General features: G+C 43.3%; 1 protein-coding gene across 1 annotated transcript in view; it reads right to left on the minus strand.

Annotated features, from left to right (window-relative positions):
- LOC103922191 (alpha-2-macroglobulin-like) overlaps positions 1-19,292 on the minus strand; it is a gene marked incomplete at its 5' end in the record, with an annotated part of 34,529 nt that extends 15,237 nt beyond the window's left edge. Inside the window, 18 exons of the mRNA XM_009330279.1 lie at positions 1,050-1,171; positions 1,781-1,907; positions 3,006-3,234; positions 3,513-3,594; positions 5,081-5,180; positions 5,887-6,057; positions 6,270-6,419; positions 6,783-6,925; positions 8,169-8,232; positions 9,908-10,135; positions 10,413-10,574; positions 11,453-11,562; positions 11,698-11,812; positions 12,540-12,663; positions 13,380-13,464; positions 15,413-15,581; positions 18,493-18,513; positions 19,240-19,292. Of these exons, the coding sequence (XP_009328554.1) occupies positions 1,050-1,171; positions 1,781-1,907; positions 3,006-3,234; positions 3,513-3,594; positions 5,081-5,180; positions 5,887-6,057; positions 6,270-6,419; positions 6,783-6,925; positions 8,169-8,232; positions 9,908-10,135; positions 10,413-10,574; positions 11,453-11,562; positions 11,698-11,812; positions 12,540-12,663; positions 13,380-13,464; positions 15,413-15,581; positions 18,493-18,513; positions 19,240-19,292 (2,255 nt within the window). The remainder of the gene's footprint in view (positions 1-1,049; positions 1,172-1,780; positions 1,908-3,005; positions 3,235-3,512; positions 3,595-5,080; positions 5,181-5,886; positions 6,058-6,269; positions 6,420-6,782; positions 6,926-8,168; positions 8,233-9,907; positions 10,136-10,412; positions 10,575-11,452; positions 11,563-11,697; positions 11,813-12,539; positions 12,664-13,379; positions 13,465-15,412; positions 15,582-18,492; positions 18,514-19,239) is intronic.
- Between the last annotated feature and the right edge of the window lie 475 nt (positions 19,293-19,767).

The raw sequence follows: 19,767 nt of genomic DNA on the forward strand, positions 1-19,767 counted from the left end.
AATAAACATGCTTTTTCCTGAAGGCATATATGAAATTAGGAAGTTTTCCTGAAATGTTAAACAGCTATTCGAGCCCTGATACACGAAATGCACTATACAATCCCAGTCATTTGTAAATAAGTGAAATTAAAAAAAAAAAAAAGCCGCCTAACATATATGATTGTTGTTCCATCCTTACATTCAGGTTAGCAAAACATTTTCTGAAGTTACATAGCTCTGCCTTACTGAAAATTGGAATGTCTGCAATGTAAGGAGGAGTTGCAATGTCATATATTACTCCTGACTTAATTTTGTTAAATATGATTATTCCTTCCTGTCATGCATAGGATCGACAATATTATGACATGTGATATTATATAGATTTCACTATACAACAAGCTAGTATTCTTTGTTTGCTATTAATATTACAGGGAGTCTTATACTGTGGATTAATTTTATGCCTTGCTATTTATCATGGGAAAAGCTGTGGTTTTATCATTGCAAAACACCGCTTAAGAAAAAAAGTACAAAAGAATGCAAAAAAAAAAAGTTAGTTCATACTGGTTTGAACAGTAGAAGTGTAATAAAAACAATTCAAAACCATGATGGTAGTTTTGTTTGGAAATATTTGTAGACTGCGGTGACTGTTCCATATTCCAGAGTACTGGCCACGTGCTCGAGGAGATGCATAACATTTCTGGCAAGTCTTCCATTTACAACCTATCCTTGTGATTTATTACAGGTAAAACCAAGGAGTTCTCATTTATCTCCCAGATGATGTATCTGGGACAAACCTGTCATTATTGCCTGCCTTATTATTTCTGTCCCACTATGTAGTGTAATACCCTGCTTTTACTATAAGATGGCAACATAATGAGTTATGGGCTCTATTGGCCTGTGTGAGATTTATCAATGCTTCTTTTATAAAAGCATGCAGAATAAGAGTCACACAAGCCATTATTGCTGCTATCATGACTAAAACAGAAAACCTTTATCATACAGCAGCTGTTGCTGTGGAGCATGAAATTATTACCACCTTTCTGTGCCACCAAACTCAGCAGCACACGTACCTCCACCAGCAGCTGTCTGATGACAGTGTCCTTCCGCCCTTTCTCAGGGGTCTCCACAATGGTGTTCCCACAGGGCTGCTGGTTCTGCAGGGCCTCAGTGCTCACTGAGAACTCCACCTGCCCTGGAGGAAACAGGGGTCAGCCAGCCCTGCCGGGCAGTGCCAGGGAAACGTGGGTTTGTGTTTGTTCTGGGCACTGTCTGGTGCGTTACAGAGAAGCTTTTCCAAGAGGAGAACTAAACTTGAGACAGTGTTTTATCTTGATCCAGCTGCAGCCTTCCAGGCCACCTCCTTTGTGATGGCCACCCAAGCAGGTGTTAGTCCATCAGCAAGAAAAGTAGTGGAGGGGGAGGTCTTGTAAATCAGACTGACTTGTTCTGGGAGGCTTCAGAGAAAGCAAGCTTTGATTAAAATATTTCAGATCCAGCCACATTAAGCTAAGACATTCTCAGCTCCACAACAGCAATGTCTGAGTGCTTTGCATGCATTAAGGGAATTTGTGATTTCTATTCAAATGTTAAGAAAACAATGGCTCGTAACACTTAAATAGTTTGTTTAGGACCTGGAAACTGCATCCCAGTGTAGTGTCTCAACCTCAGGTTGGAATTCTCACTTCTGGCATAGACAAGATCCTTCCAGACACGTTTGGAGTCACCTAGCTCCTCACACCAAAGATCTGATGTCATCCACAGATATCTGATCCCAGTATTTTCTTGTTATCCAGCCTCTTACCTAGAGATCTTGGTGTTACTGCCCAAGCCACAGTTTTCCTTTCATTCATGCAGATGCAGTAGGATTCTTCCTGCTTCTCTACTGGTTTAACCAGGAAATGAGTAGATTCAGCCAGAGACACGCTGACCTGCCAGTTGTACAGAGAGGTGTCATGAAGGTTGGAATTGCAGAGAAGCTGGGGTTACTGGAGGCAGTGCACGGAAACGTGTAGTAGAGCTGGTTATACTGTGGGACTGAGAACCTAATGGATATTGCAGAGCAGGAGCTGGGTGATAAAGTGGGGAAAGGCTGAGATGTGTACAATTATAAGAGATTGGGGAGGTAAGTGTAGAGAACAGGACATGTATCTTTGGAAAGGAAATCCATTTTCTGGGAAAATGGAGAGCATGGACCAGTTGTGTGAGTAAAGGCAAAGCAATGACTACAAACTTAGTCATGAATTGAAGACCCCCCTCATGATTAGTTAGGTGAAGAGGTAAAACATTAGCAGTGGGAAAGCTAGTAAGGGAACAAGGGAGAGTAGAATAAGGAGCCTGAAAATAGGAAACAAAACAGGAAAGACAGGGAAATAAATGAGAGTGCATTGGAATGGCTGGATCGGTGCCCCTCCTTGTTTCAGCTTCATTCCTTTTAGAATGAAAATTTGTATTTATAAAAAACTGAGCAAAGGTGATGGAGATTTTGTTTGAATCACCTCCCAAATTCTCTCTTGTCTTTTTTGCTGGTGAAATAATGCAGGTAAGAATAGTGAAGCTATATAGCTGTGCTCAGTGTCTTAGGGGCAGATGCAATAAATCACAGGAAGTCTGCATATTCCAGCAAATCTGGTGTGATACTTTGTGAGCTGTTTATATGAGGTGAGACTAAAGGCTGAACACAGGTATCCACCCTGGTGAACCTGGAGTTTCCATGAGGGTATGCAATGATGCTGTGGTCTGTGGATAACCCAAGTTTCATATTTCTATAGGACAATGACGTAAATCTGTGATGACAAGGCTGGGGGCCTCAGCAACAGAGCTTTAGGTTCTGAATCATATGCAGCTTTCAAAACTTTGTCAGAAGAACATATTCCCCCTTCATTAAATACACCAAAAATTCCCATATGTACACTTACATGAAATTATAGTCAGAGATCAGTCATCTGGCTTGGGAAACCATATTATAAGTGGCCCATTGTAGCTTTCTCTAAGCTGTCAGACTGAGCAAAGCTGTGAATGTCTCTTACCCTGATGCAGGCGGTCAGGTAGTTGAAAACGGTGGCTTTCAGCATGAAGGCCTCACCACGCACTACAGAGTAGGGCACGGTGAGCTCTACAAAGAAGGGCTGGAAGGCTCTGAGGGACACTGTCGGGGACAGGCCAAAGCCCGTGTCTGCCGAAGTGCAGAACGCATTGGCTTTCCACTCGGTGATGGTGTCAGGGATGGTCACATCTAGATCAGCATTTCCCTCCGAGCTGGTGAGGGATGGAGAACAAGATTTCAGTTATATTCTGGTGATCATCTATGTTTTTCTCAGCCTACTGAACCACACCTGCTGACAGCAAACTCCTGACCAGTTGGTATATGGGCACTGGCTTTTGCACGTCCTCCCAAAGCATCCTATAGTTAGTGACCTTGAAAAATCTCTGTCTACTAGAAATATCCCTCTCACTGAAATACTGATACTTCCATTAAGGCTTAAATATCTTCCTAGGCCCCAGTGACCACACTATACATTCCCATAAACGCTTACTTCACTGAAACTATGTCCCAGATCCATGTCTCAGGGAAGTACTTCCGGACGGTCTCCACAGGATTGCCAGCAACCATATGTTCTGTTATTTCATAGTCCAAATCTTCAAGCAGAGTCAATGCAGCAACTAGCAAATTTGTTCAAGGACATGAAGAAAGGAAAAGGCATGTCAAACACCATTCTGAATGAGGAGGATACTTTCCTTCCAGGTAGTGGTTTTTCTTATCTAAAATTTTAAAATCGAAAGAACAACTTTGAAACCTTGGCTACTGGAAACAAATGTATTTCTCTGTTGTCAGCTCAATATTTCATTTTTCCTAATGTTGCTGCTCTTCTTACAGAGATTGGATGGGGTCGAGCATTCTTCCCCCACTGCCAGCAAACCCAGCAGTGCCAGAAGAGCCATGTATGATGATGTTATTGACGGTACATTTCTATTGCAATAGTCAAATGTGGAACTTACTGCCTCCAGATATTACAGTTGCACATAGTTTATTAAATTTGGTTGAAGAATTGATTGTGTTTATACACGACCAGAAACAGAAGCCACACTTAGCCCTCCCCTCCTCCATCTAAGATTCTTTTGAGATGAATATGGGTCTTTACATCTCTGGCCATTAGCAAATAAACGGTTCCAGAACAGCGAGATGCTTTCTCACAGTGTTGCATAGTGTTGTGCCTTATGAAAGGATTTCCATCAGCCTTAGAAGACTACACCTTCTCAAAGCAGCCAGCTGCCTCAGGCCATGCTCTGAAGACAAATCCTGCATTTCAAAACCAAAGATCTGAGCTGTTATGAATAGAAGGCTAGAAGCTATCACCAGACCAAAAGCTATCACTTTTTAATAGGAGCTGGGATACTGCACCAGAAAAGTCAGTGACTGGAAGTGATATAGTTGAGAGTGTTTTATATAGCCTTTCTAATCTCAGAACTATTCAGAAAAAAAGAAGTAATGTCATTATTCTATCTTCACAGTCACTGAAGCTGCAGAGAAGTGACCTGACCTACCCAGCCTCTTATAGTCATGTGAGTGGGAGAGCTGGGAACAGAACCAAATTTCTCAGCCCCTGGTGGTAAAATATCTACCCACAGAATTGTACCACCATCTCATTTATCTTGACTCACTTTTGCCCTAGTTGTTCCTCTAGTTATTGCTAGCATGTGACTACCTAGAAGTAAAGACTCCTTTTTTAGGTTTCCATAGATGGACTCAGATCTGATGGAAAAAAGGCACTACTTTGTGCTGGCACAGTCCATCCAATGTAGGCAGACTGTCTTAGTGCCTACCGGATCCCTGCTGTAGGGGCTGGCATGGGAGTCACTGAGCACACACAGTTCTAGCTAGGCATATCTGTCTAGCTGGGCATGAGCATGCAGAGGTGTATCAGTTTCATATTTCAGGACTGAGGCCAGAAGGGAGTGATCCTGAATGGGGTCAGTATTATCTGACAAGAGAATCTGGTCTGCCTGGTGTAATTAATATTCAAAGAAGTAGAGGGAAGGAAAGAAGCAGGGTGGTAAATTTTAGGTAGTTGTGTGGGAGGTAAAATGAAGCACGTATTCTTACTAGAACTACTGTAACTCCTTTCCATCATGTGTCCTGGGTAATGCTGGCAAATTTCAGGCTTATGGATCTTGCTGCTAGTGAAGACTTTTAAGCCCAATTCCTAGTAAACAAAGAGAAAGAAGAACAAAAAATATGAAAACACAGCTTTGAAAATAGACTATTTTTAGTATGTCAAGAGTAGATGTACATATGATCAGAGTAACAAAGGCTTGTATATAAGTGCCAGACAGACTGGTTCAACCCAGATGTTGAGGCTTTATCATGTTATACTCATCCTAAGGCTAAATCTTGGCATGACCAGATGGAAAGCTAAGGCCATAGGTCTACTCTGGGGACATCTGCCTGGGTGAAAATGGCACGTGTGAAAAGCATTAGATTGAGGATACCCAGTCTTGTGCAGGACTCTCTAGATGGGTATAGGTGTGTTTGTGGGTTATAAAAGTAACTGGCACTTTATTAAAGACCTTTCTACACCAGACAGAGAGAGAACATGCACGACTGAAGAAGGGTTTCTAATATCATGGTACCAGGGGCCACTTCTCAGGACTTTTCAAGTTTCCTTACTTGAGCCCATTCACAGGTATCTCTACTAGCAATGAGGAGACCCTTCTGTGTTCGGAGAAGCACTTGGGTACCAATGATGGGCTACATAGATGCAGGGCCTGGGCCTGGTTATTGTCTTGCATACAAAAGTTAGCAAGCTTAAAGTAAAGATCACTAAAAAACCCTTCAGGACAGGGGAGAAGAGGAGTGGAGACCGTATTCCAAAAAGGAATAACAAATTAAAACAAAAGGCTGGAGCTTACTTTGAGAATGTCATAGGCATCACCTTCGCCATCAGGAGAAATGGGTATGTAGACGAATCCATTTAATAATATGTTGTCAAGTGACACACAAGGGTTTATGTTGTCTTCTTCCAGGTAATATTCCTTGAAGCTATAACCCTGGATTTCCTTCAGTGGGAGAAGATCATACACCTGGGGAAATGCAAACAACCAGGGAAAAGTGTGGCAGGTCAGCACTTACAGGGACACAGACGCTACTTAACACTCCTTTGATAAAAGCCAGCTTCTAAAAAACAAGTGCACCTATAAAAATACACGGCCCCACGTCCACAGTGGTGTTAATTGTAGTTGAAGAACTGGTTTGTTTTTGTACTTCCTCATTACCAGAAATAACCAAGACTTACAGAGCTGGGAGAGAGCTCGTCTTCAGGCTTCATGAGGAGAACGCTCTTGTCCACAGCGCGGAGGGCACACAGGGACCTTGGTGAAGTATGGAGTTGCAGGCGTGTGTTGGAGGCAGGAAGACCTTCTTTGGGTACGAAACTCAGTCTGACCTGCAAGCCCAAAAGGAAGTTAAAGCAGACGCTTTTCCAGACACTGTTACACGCTATTATATTGAAGCATCTAGCGTTGTGAACTGAGCTCTGCTAGTGCCTTGCAGCTCTTCTAATATATATTCAGCTTTGACCAATGTAATTAATAATGACCAGTGATTCTCCTTCTTACTCTGTCTTGCTCCACTTTTTATAGTTATGGCTTTGTAACTTATTCTGGAGTTTCAGTCGCTAATCCTCAGTCAACATCTGGTCAGACCATTTCATGAACCCGTTGTGAATTCTGCCTACATTCTGGAACTGGTAACTGAACTACTGGCCATGAGACAAACATGGGTTGCATAAACCCTGACTTATACTCACTTTATTGGGGAGGCAACTTTCAACCTGGAAATCTGCTGAACTGGCGATGACTTCCCCACTGGGTGAAGTGGTATACACAAGCATCCGTGCCAGGGGAGCAATTGCTGCCTCAACAGGGAAGGTCAACTGAAATGTCCCATAAGCTAACAGAGACAAAAAAGGCTAAGCAACATACAAGAAGTTCCAGTATATGCATTTGCCTTCCCCAGATAAAAAAGTCAAGTTCACTCATGCTGAACATTTTTTGTTCTCAGGGGCAGGAATACTGATACATGACTGAAGTCTATGGCTGTTGCTGAAGACACCTACATTCAAACAGTGATCATGTAATAGCCAAATGAGATGAGTTTGGTGGGCCTCAACATGCCTTCTAGATTCTCCCCAGTTAACATCTGGCATAATTTCTTGATGTTCCCAACCCCTTTCTTCCTCAAGCTCCAAGAACTTGTGCACTCTACAAAAATAGATGAGGGAAAAAATGTAGAAATAAGGGACTGTTGTAATGGGTGGCAGCAGTCAATGTTGCAGAGTGGTTAAAAGAATATCGTTGCAAAGTTACTGCTAAGCAAGCATTTAGCTGGAACACCAAGCTATTGCTCCAACTGCAGTGGAAAATGCCCTTCTATGTTGAAAGACTCTTCCTAGCTGGGCCTGAGCTTCATGTCACAATCTGGACAAAGGTGATAGAACATCTCTTGTTATGAGCCAGGGTGTTAGTTTAGTCACTACTACTAGTGAGGATGTAGAACTTTCATGAACATGCAGCACACAAGATCTTTTACTTCCATATGCTGTTTATATCCACTGCAGTGCAACTCCTTCTCACAGACTTCCAAAATGTCTCCCTGGTCTCATTGTTTAAAGACTTTTAAAGATGTATCATAGCCAGCCTCAGTTACTGAAACGTGTAATCCTTGGACATTTATATGAATAAAATTAGATGTATTGGTTAGAATATAGTACGTGTGTGTTTGCATGCTTATAAGGGAGAAACAATACCAAAAAAATGAAGGAAAGTGAGAGAGAGAAAGAAAAGGAGACATATTCTTCTTCCTGCTCACCGTATGTGTGAGACTTACAACACTGGTAAGCATCCACAATCTGAATAGGGTAGAGCGGTCAGCAAAAAGTGTTGGTTTGAGGAAAAAATTACCAAAACATTATGCATATTTTTTGTTGAATTTTCTAAAATTTTCTGGTCAAAAAAATAGCACCTGACAGAGCTCAGAGAAAACAAAACTAACCCAAGCCACTTCATTTAAAAAGATTTAATTTTGAAACTGCATTTCAATTCAAACATTAAATGTTTGAATTGAAATAATTTCTCTACATCCCCCTGCCCCCAAATAATCATCAGAGATGCTAAAAATGCGTAGTTCTGCTCACCATCTCCAGGATTCACAGTCAGATCATGGGTGTCTGCTAATATAATGCCTCCCTTGGCCATCACCTGTGTGACAGAGAAACCTTCCTGTAATTGTTGTTACCGGTGTTGAAGGGAAGGAGAATGAACATTCACTGCATTAACTGTAGACTGTGAGTATGAATAACACTGCCAACTGTGAGCAAACCCAAGAAGATACTAAGCAAGTGCCAGACGGGAATTTACTGTGTCTTTCGAGACGTAAATATTCACTCCTAGGAGGACCAATGTTTCCTCATTGGTCAGACCTGGCTTCCCTTTTGTACATACTGTATATATAGATCAGGTTCAAATGCACTTTGCCTCTGAGCACCCATAAGTTTGTGGGTCATATGCACATTTCTAACAATTTGGAACAGATTGATGATCAAGTTCTCCTTGCTCCACTCTCAGTTGCATTGTGAAACAGTCTAGGGAAAAATTAAATCAGGATTAGTTTCATAACGCACACAGAGTAGGAACAGAAGAGCACAGGCTGTAAATAAGAAGAGCTTGAATAAGGTACCTGAAGTCAGGCAGTAAGCAACAGCCTGAATGCTAACTATAATTTCCTCATTTCTAGAAGAAGTTTCCTTTTATATGCCTTTTATACAATTACTTTCTATGTAGGATATCTATTCCATAGCACCATATTTTAATTTCAAGATGTGGGATCCACACCTATAAAAATGTAAGTTCCCTCACTGTTTGGTTACCTGCTGTATGTATATACTTAAGAATAAGTTTCCCAGGCTACCGGGATAAACAGGAATCTTGTGCTTCAATTTATTGTTAGCAGTCTTGAAAATAAGCACATGGACATCTCTGCCACAGGTTTCTATTCTCTTTTTTGTAATCTAGTCTAAGTCCCCCTCATGTTCTGCATAATCCATCAGAACAGGAGTGTCTGTTCCACTGATTTCTTTTAGCTCTCCAAGGCTACTCTCATCTCTTCTGCTAGTGTCACTGAATGGGAAGACCAGAAAAACAAATTTAGGGGGAAAGAAGTTCTATTTTAATATTAATCTGATTATCCCTGTTCTCCCAAGCGAAACTGATAGACCATTGTTCAGTCACAGTTGAATTAGTCTCTCTTCTCTGCCCCCCCAAATGAATCCATTCATGGCTCTCAATGCCAGCATGTTATAGTCTGTTCCAGTTACTGTGGTATCCCAAACTTTCCACTGTTGCCTGATATATGACCTAAGCTCTAAGTTTATTGGGCTTTTCTGGTGCAATAGTTAGAGGTGTTGCTTTAGTTTCAGTGGTCAAATGACTACCAAAGGACAAAACTGAGTAGGAGACTGCCTTCCTCCTCATCTTTCATCTTCTTGTTGCAGGATGCTGGTTTCTGAGCTGTGACCATATATGAACCAGAATTTGGAATGAGGAAAACTGGGGGTGGAGTATTATGAAATGAGAGTCTTGGATGGCTGCACCCAAGACAATGTTCTCTCCATCAATATTGTGTCTCTCTTCTGTTCTTAATAAAACATGTACACCCTACCCATGTCTGCACACAGAAGACAGCATGAGAAACATTATGGAAATGTGTTTAAATCCCACTGCCACAAGCCACACTTTCAGTTTCAAACTCTCTCTATCATTACTGGCTAAGGACTGACCATATAGCAGTGCTGTGGTTGCTTATCATGGAAGGTAGCTATATGTGCCACAGTGCTCTCTGTGGCCATAGATCAAAGTAACCACAAATAATTCTTACCAAATAGTAAATGACAATTTTCTTCTGCTCTCCTATGGCCTCTGATGTGAAGATATAGTGCACCTGGATCTCTGTGGGGGAGCCGCAACTTAACATCTCAGGCTTTGGCTCAATTTTGAGGAAACTCTTACTGGGGGAGTAAAACCGACTTATTCTACGCATGACATGTTCATATGAAGGTGTGATCCAGTCGCTGTCATAACAGTTCAGTTCAGTTTTATGATCAGCCTGATAAAGAAGAATAAAAAATTCACAGCTGATCAAAACCAGGTAACAAGTCACATGAAAGTCCACAGAAAAACTCTGGGTATGTTCTATATTTCCCACTCTTAGAAGAAGGTAGAGAACATGCACAGGAGACACAGAGAAGAGAGGTGATGTGCCAAGAAACTTGCTTTATCTTCCAATCAGCAGAAAGACTGATAACCCATGGATAGATATTTCCCCTACTGATCAGAAAGACAGAGGCTTACCCCAGTCCCTCTGCCCTGTGTCTGCCACTCACTTGGATTTCCAGGGAGGCTTGTGTGAAGGTGGTAGTGTCTATGGAAAACCAGGATTGTCCCTGCTCATCTGTAGTGTAATTCCCTTTGTATCTGTCTCCATCCACAGAAATCGTGATGGTTTCATTGGCGATTGGAGCATCAGTGCCGTCTACCAGCTTCACCTTACAGAGCAAAAACAAACTTCAGGTTTTAGACTAGAAACAGAAAACAATTCCCAAGTCTTAAAGCCTCTTCCCCCTTTTCCTCCTTGCCAGGCAGGATGTTTCTTACGGAGAAGAACAAAAGACGTGAATGTGGAAATGTGTGGGGTGAGTCCTGAGTTGTCTGAGGCAGCAACTGAGAAAATCCTCAGCAAAACAATCTGATCAGCCTAGGGAAATTATCTGTCAGAGCCCTAAGTTCCTCAGTAGGTTTTAATTCCCCTGGCCAGCTTCACATGGGACCTCCACCACATACCATCTGCCTCTTGGTTCAGGAAGTCTAAGTTCAAGTTTGTACCTTGCCCCAGTCCTTGACTAAAGCTACATTGGAGGTAGATCTACACCCAGCTCTTTCTCCTGCTATTCCCATCTGGTTAACTGGACTTCCTTGGTTGAGCTCAGCCCTTACTCATCACCTCACATTGTCTGGTGATTGCTGGACTGTTGGTGGAACCTGTTACTGTCACCACCCTGCTTTGCTCAGTCTGGTTGGGTACTGTGGGACTGTGCCCTTGTTGATGAGGTCACCACGCCTACCTGTGTTGTGGTCACCCTTTGCACCTGGATAATGTTCCCTTGTGGAATAGCCCACACTTGATGCTCCCTGATGTTATTCTCGTGTCAGAACAACGGCCCTTCTATTCTGTACTGGGCTGACCACCAGGAGGTTCAAGGCCATGTGTCTGTTAGAGTGCCCCAACAGACAGTAATTCCTCTGCCTGTGCAAAGGCAGAGGAAGATGGACCATGTCATCTGCACACTGCTATTCCATCTGATGGGATTGTGCACTTGTGAGTTTGCTATGCCATTCATTGTCCAGGGTCTCAGAAGTTACCTACCCTCCCAAAGAGTGGGATCCCTGGTCTGTACTGAGTGTCCAGCAGGTCAAAGCTGATTTTACTCATGACGGATGTGATTCCACAGGAGCCTGTTCCAGTCATCTCTATTCCTGAGAGAGAGCACAGTAAAGAGGGATTATTAATGAATGGCAGCATTTCTAGACATGTCACTCCACTTTCCTCATCTTTGCCAGGTCCTCTTGTTATGGCCTGCCATCACTTTGCCATGTCCATGTGATACATACCTGTGCCATCTTCTGTGATCTTGCCTTGTACCTCAATGCTCATCTCATATCCCCTGCGCTGGAGCTGAAATATCTTGGTCCTTACTACACCAGAAACACACCCACGGGCATCTGCCTAAGCAGGGAATTGGAAAGAAAATTGGAATTCTGTGAAAAAAATTTGGTGCCTTGTGGGACAGGAATAGATACCCCAAACCCAACATGCTTAACTTCTGTCATGAAATCCCAGCCTTATGTTCTAGGGTTGTATCCAAGACCACAACTTGTTTACAGCCTGTTTCCTAGTGTTTCATTCACACATTTTCTGTGCTCTGTGAGGTACTTGACACTCAGTTCTCCAAGGCATGCACTGGTTTCCTTGTTAAATCTCTCCTACATTAGTTCTGTTTTTCTTCCTGTTTCTTCTGTTGTCTTCACTCTTTTCCTTGTTGCTCTTTCTCCTTTCTTCTGTGTTTGACCCATATACAATACTGCCTTCTTGTTTTCTCCTCATCTTTGCTCTTTACTCCCTGCCAGTCCCTCCCACAGTTATAAAATTCTTTCACAAATTCTTTTCTCAGTTTGGGGATCAATAGCAGGGTCCTCACAGCTGCTAACTGGAGATTTGTCACTAGTTTCAATAGGGTCAGGATTTCAGCTGTGGGATTTTCTTCATCAGTTCTGTTTCCAGTTTAATGACCCACCTCTTAAGAATGCCTTCCTCTGAGGACATCTGCTTTTCCCCAGACAGAGTGCTATCTCTGATGTCCTACTATCTCCCAACAGTCACAGATTTGGCCTCCTTTAGACAATATTGCCATTACCCGTAAGAAAGACCCCTACATTTTAATCTTGGAACTCACCTGCCTAGTGAATTCTTCACACACGGCTTCTGCTTCTTTTCCGTAACAATTTGAAGCAGAATGGGAAAATTTCCGGCACACTTGGACATTCACCAAACCAGGAACAGGTTTCCCATAGGTGTACCTATAATCATAAAGTGTTAAACAATATATTAGATGATGAGACAATCAGTCAGAGAGTCACACTCAGACACATCTCCTTAAAGACCTCTGTGGATGACTTCCCAATATTTCTTCTTGAAGGCTGACTAATCTCATATTTTAATCATTCTAGCGATTACGTTTCCATCATTTCCATGGTGAGATTCTTCCATCATCCATTAAAACCTGTTCTAGGTGGGAGGTCTCTAAAGGTGTAGATTGTCTGTAGAAAATTATTTCAGCTGGGCATATCCTTGTATCACAAACTCCTGAGGGTTCAATGAAGAAGTGAAAGGCAACCAGGGGCTCAGGAGGAGCAATTTATGAGTTAAAAATGAGAACACTGGTTTTATACCACCTGTTTAAGTGATGCCTGATCTGACATCTCTGAGTATTTGAGGTTCAGGATTGGCAGAGAAGCTCTAACTGAAGAAATGAACAGACAGAAAGAGAAAATATGCAGTAAACTGGGAGGAGAGAGCTGCAGATTGGTTTGGCATCATCTTTTAAGGAACATAGAGAAGACCCTTCACTTTGACTGTTCAGGCCAAGTAGCAGGCTCAGGTTTGATTGGGTGGAACAAGCCTGCACTAGATGTCTGGGAAAAGTATGAAAAGCCTTCCCCAGCTCTCTTTCAGTCCTCAGCAGAAAGGAGGAGTGAAGGATGAGGGAGAGATTTACTCCAGCTCTGTGACTCACAGACCGCAGACGGACACTGGAAGCTCCACATCCTTAATAGTGATCATCTTGGGCAGCTTCACCAGGACCTCGTACTTGGGCAGTACTAGACAGGAGAGAGAAAGTCTGATATGAGAAGAGTGAAGGAGAGCTGTGTACTACACAGCAACCCAAACACAGAGCCAGGATCATCTTAATACGAAGCATCACCTCTCTGTGGTCTGCAGTACAGCTCTGCTACCCCTTCCCTAGGTTCTCTCAGCCTTCACCACCACTTTGGGTTTAAAGGGAATTTAAGGAGGGTTGTAGCGCTTACCTTCCCTCATTTGCAGCACATGCTCATGTGATCCCATTGGCACCAGACAGCTGTGTGGATCCCTTACATATGCCCATTCAGAAGGACACACTGGCCCTGTGTGTTGTGTTCCATGTTTCACAATACGTAATTTGCAACTAAAACCTGGAGTAGCACATTCACCACCTGTGTCATTGACCACATTGAAATGGCTTGAATCATTGATTCTCTCTGTCTGTTTCTTACTGTTCTGGAGATTGCAAGCTGCTGTTAGGCTCACTAATATGTAGCATGTGAAACTGTCCTGCGTGTCCAGACAGTTCTAGGGAATCTAGCCACAGACTCTCAGGTCTATATTTTCAAGTGGACGAGGCAGCAACAAGGCCTGATATAAAGGGTGCCAAGTAAAAGGCATATTTTGCTCCTGAGTATTAAGTTACATCCCTCTTCCCATATTGCATCCTTGCAACCCTAAGCCCCCAACTACTCAAGCCCAGGACTGGACTGAAGCATATAATGACCTGCTTCCAGGTGATGCACCTGAGGTTTTTTTCACAGTGCAAGGAAATAAGAGCAGGGAGGGTGCACACCCAGACCCAGGAACTAGAAAGCAACCCTGGGTTATACAGTTTAGATATAAATTTGCCTCTAGGATGGGGGGCAAAGCTCAATGTTTCAACCCCAGGGCACATTTCCTCAAAAGTCTGTAAGAGAATTAGCAACAGGGGAGATTCATGGGAATAAGACTAAAGAACAAATAAAAGAAAGATGAGTTTAGTGTGAGGCTAAGAAAGGGACATACATACATCTTCGATTTTGGGGGGGGCATTCGGAATGATCTTTGTGGGAGGAGGCACAGCCCACCTGTCACCATGGCAGGCTGAAGCCTATAACCTGGTTTCTGTTGAAATTATTCACCATGTTCATACTAGCCACCATGCCTGACTTTGAACCAAATAAGCCAGCTCCCATGGACTCCAATGACAATATTCTTTGGGTCTGCACGCTGCGTATTCCAGAAACAGCAGGTTCTGAGCAATGCACTGGGTCATTTGGGCTCCATGTACAGCCAGGGGGAGCTCGGGAGTGTGGAACACAGGCCAAGCAGCCTCCTCAAATGCACACAGCCTAGCCAGAGTACACGTCTACAAACACCTGAGAAGTTTTGTCCAAGAACTGGGGGTTAGAGTGCTCCCTGGGGCAGCACATTTCTCCTTAGTCTCTACTACCAGACTGTTTGCATCTGCTTGTAACATTTGTGGAGTGTTCTTCAAACTAAAGTTTTCTACCAAACATATTTTCTAAGCTTTTGCAGAAACAAGGAAGAAGAGGAAAAAGAGAGAGGACTACAAGCGGAGAAATGGAACTGATGCAGATGAGGCAAAACAGGGTCACCAAAATATTGTCATGTCTTACTCTGTATCTAGTGCTACTTGCAACAAGCTGCTGGACTGAAAAGCATCTAAAACAATATGTCAGCTGAAATTGGTGCCACAAGCCATGCAGAGGAAGCCTGTCAGACCCTGTACTCCCAAGAGCACTATGAGCAAACACAAGCTCAGGCAGGTTGCAGAGATGCCATAAAGTGAGCAACCCCCTCTGATACTCAGCACCTTCTGGGTCAGCCCCTCTGAACCCCATTGCCTATGTGTTCAGTCCCTCCCTTCTTCATGCCATTCCCAAGAAATCCCAAATCGAGATGTCACAGTAAAAGGCATTGCTGTCAGCCCCACTTGCAGCCCATACCTCCTCTCCTTACCGTATTCCTCCACGCTGAAGGAGTGCTCCACATGGGATGAGAAGCTCTTCTGCACAACTATTTTGTAGGAGCCTTGGATGGGGTCCGACGTGAGGGGAAAGGAGAGCTGTGTAAGGCCGGTCTCTAGTTCTACGCCTTGCCATTGGTACACACGGTTCTTCTGGGGATCCTGCAGGAGAGGATAACTCAAGGTCACAAGACAGTACAGGAGGCTCCTAGGGACGGAGCAGTGGAGTGCCCAGTATATATACATTCCAGCTGGGAAATGCCTAACTGTAGTTATTCAATAATCTGTGAGGATCTGTGAGCACTTACCTGTCAATTCTGCATAACTAGCATGCAGGAAAGCTTTTTAACCCTGGAGGTCCTATGTTGTCTTCCTCTCAGCTCTACCTGCACGTTTATGAAGGATGGGGCCAGGAAGCTGGGAAAGACAGACTGGCAAGGTAACAAGACAAAGAGATGGATAGCAGGAGTAAGTGGAGCACAGGGAGAAAGGAGGGAAGTTTCAGTCTCCTTCACTTGCTACACAGCCTGCTAAAAATTTTTTTTCCATGCCTGGAATAGAGACTGTCTGAGTACCAGTGCATAATCTGCTGAGGAATGACACACCTGATCTATCTATGGGACTGAGAAACGTACATGTGTAAGAGTCCAAAGCTTGTGGTGGGGTGGGGGAGTGGGGATAGGAACAGAGGAAAGTATATCCCACATATGTGCATCCAGCTGAGAGCTCTCCCTTCTTGTCTCTCCCAGCTCCTAATGCTGGAGCTGAAATCTCATCTGTACTAGAGCTGAGTATCACTCATTGTGAACTGACTATCAATAGGCTGTGCTCCAAATTAATCAGCTCAGCTCCAAATTTCCTGTAGAAGTCACTGAACCAATGCAGTGGTGCTGCATAGTTTGATGCACCCTTTCCAGGCTCCTTAGCAGGATGGTTAATGTTCACAGTCTCATTTTGTGCCTGCTCTTTGCATTGTACCTTGGCTGTCACCAAAAGTCTATTTACTCTAGATAGGTATGTGACTCAAGGTATGTGACTGTGTGCATTTACTTCACTGAGATTTTATCTCAGGGCTTAGGGAAAAGGGGATGTGAATGACATCCCCCAGTTGGAGGTCACCAGTCAGGGAGCGGAAGAGGAGGCCTTCTTCCCAAGAAGCACCCCAGGAGGAAGGCACAGTCAGTAAAACGCATCCCACGGCTCTGACCAAATCCTCTTAATCATCACGTTTCAACCCTGCTGAAAAGCTCACCACTTCTTGTGAGGAACACCAATGGGTTTCCTTGGAAGAGGAATTCAAGAAAATGTTTACAGCTGGGCTTGTGAACTTGTTGCCATTTCTATGATGTATTTATAGGGAAGGCCTGAAAGTCAGTTTGCTTGTTTTTCCTCAGAAAGGTTTTTTTTAAAAATTACAGAAGCAATAGGTCAGGATAATAGTTCAGAAATAATAGGCTCATACTAACTTTTGCCTTTGTGGCTGACTGCAATCAATCAGTGACATTAAAGGTATAGACTGATGAACATTTATTTCCTTAGCACTGCTGACTTTAAGCTGTCACCTTTCTTCACTCCTGCCACCCTTTCCTTTGGGCCAGTTCGAATTTCGTGCAAGCATGTGATAAACTGCACTGGCAGATCTGATCTGGCCAAAAAAATACCCTAGAGAAAAACGGTGAATTTGCTGCCAGATGAGTTCCCCACTCCACAAGACTGCCTCGTAGACATCTGTGAAAGCCAAAGGGCGGTGCTGGACTGAGAAGGAGCATTGAATAAGGGAGAGGTGATGGTGGGGATAGAGGACAAGGCCTACATAAGCTGGCTTAAACAGAACGGACAAACACCATGCCTCACAGGCTGGAGCTGAAAACACAGGATGGCCTTCCTAGTGATTTAAACTTGAAGCCTTTCATGGTACTGACGCAAAAAATGTCATGAAATTATTCAGCTTGTTAGGCAAAGGCATATGGGATTTCTGGAGGCAGTGAATAGGATTTATTTCTTCTTGCTCCTTTCATGAAATTGCTGCCCTCACTCAAGTAACATCTCATTGAAATGGAAGGGACCTGTTCTACAACCCCATGGGAGAGCCTCAGCAGAAGGTAGTTCTGAGATGCTCTCCTCCACCTGCTGTCCCACACCACACACTCCCTTACTCTTCTTTCTCCAAATATTCACAGACTGTCAGCGGCCCACCAGCTCTGCAGCTCTGTTCTGGAAGTTCGCTGAGGGGAAGAGAGAGTGACAGCACTCTGAGAGCAGGGCAAAAAAGAGGAGCATAGCCTGTTTCTGGCCCACCTTCTGCTCCCTTGTTGTGACCACACCGCCAGCTCTAGAGACAGACGGTGCAGAATGGAGACAGCAACCCCAAGCAGTAAGGAGCAATGACAGGACTGACTTACATAGGACCCGTAATCACGCAAACCAGCTTAAGATTTGTGCACACTGATTTCAGCACTGTTTGTGCTGCTATCATGGCTTCAGGGTCCATTGCTGGGTCCTTCCCATCTTTTCCACTAGAAGATGTCCCAGATAATAATTGTAAATTCTGGTTTCTCAGCTGAAAAAGTGAGTACTTGAATCACTGACAGAAACATCCTTCCTATTAAATTTTGTCTGCCACTGAAGTTCAACTATTTAAAAAAAACAGACAAAAAGGGCATGCTTGGGAAGATAGGGGATGTCTACTTACATAATTTTGTTTCTTAAGTTTTGCTAGTTTGTTTAATGCAGTTCTGTGGTTTCAACCACACTTGGCAGACAGAAAATCTTAATTCTGATTGGGAAGAGGAATAAGCCATTCTGATACAACCTCTAGGCAAGTGTAATTCTGTTCACAGCATGGCTTGCACTGATTAACTATTTTGTTCCTACAGCACATTCCCCAGTCAAAGAACTATTGTCGGAACTTATTTTGATGCTCAACTACTCAGCCTTCCTTTACACAAAGGAAAAAGGTCACACAACAATGTTTTTTCCCTTGCACCTCAGCCTGAAAACACCACTGCTGGAGACTACTACCTCTGTGCCTGCACATTCTGCTGAAATAATAGACATGTAGTTATCCACTCACCTGAACATAGACAAATGGAAACTGTGGGGAAAGAACAAAGGAAAATCAGCATTAGAAATATTAGTCACATATGGATGGAAGTAATTTCCAGATTTGGACTGAAGGGCAGAAGAACAACCTTCTAAGAAGTCCTTTGGGTTCTTCTTTTTCTGTACTTGCTCTGTTTCCTTATTTCTTGATGGTTAAGGGAATCTTTTCTTTAACATTTTAGAGCCCCAACCTTTTGTCTTACCAAAGTATGAAAATGTGATGAAGTAAGAGTTTTCAAAGAACTTGTCTGCATGAGGAACTGATTGCCAAATAAGCTAAAAGGTGGACTTACACCCCTGCCCAGTTCCTTAAAACCAAGTCCTTGTCATGCTGCGCTCTCTGCCTCTAAGCATGTAGTTGCATCCACTTCCAGAAACACCTGCACAACTGTCACTTTCAATGGAAACTTGTCCCACCCATTTTTTCAGTAATGAGATCCCTGCCTACATGCTTAGCCACACACATTCCTTTGCAAATCTGTTTTTAAACACCTATACCCTTTGAAAAAGGGGATATGTTTCTCAGTCAATAGAGACAGGTGGAGTGTGTCCCAGGACAGGATATGGAATGGGTCAAAGATGGCATGAGTAAGAAAGGATCATATGCTTTAAATGCTTCATATGTGCAACATATGCTTCAGTGGTTCTGGATGATGACAGTAATGATGTTAATTGGGAATTAAGCTTCCTGGTTAACAACAAAGAATTATGGCTCTACCTTCTCATTCAGCGGGTAGAAGTCTTTGTCCAGAGAGACGATCCGAAACAGAACTGAAGGGTGTAACGGAAAAGAAGGAAATTCCACTGTTAAATTTGTAGCAATTACCAGGAAATGTCAGTGTTTCAATAATTTATAACTCAGATTTATTCCACGGATCAACAGGCTCTGAATTGAGATCTCTAAGTTATGGACGCAATTACTTCAGGCTCTTTCTTTTGCAGATGGTGAGAGGCAGATAAATTTAGAAGGATAATCAGGTCTTGGCTGAACTGAATTGTCCCTTGGGAGTGTCTGTCCTGCTTTGTTGATTCAGGTGCAGCCAAGGGAGACTATGCTTTGAAGTCATCCCAGATTCGTGCCTCTAGTTGAGTGGAATGAATCTGAGCCTGTGACTACATCTGGCTGAGATGCTGTGCCTGGAGGATGGAGAATAGGAATGATGAAGGTACCACATGCCCTAGATCTCAGCTGACAGAAATAATTTACTGAGCGCTTTGTGAGATGTTGGAACGTGTCCAGAGAAGG

This window comes from Pygoscelis adeliae, unplaced genomic scaffold (assembly GCF_000699105.1).
Source record: "Pygoscelis adeliae isolate BGI_AS28 unplaced genomic scaffold, ASM69910v1 Scaffold538, whole genome shotgun sequence".
Lineage (NCBI taxonomy): Eukaryota > Metazoa > Chordata > Aves > Sphenisciformes > Spheniscidae > Pygoscelis > Pygoscelis adeliae.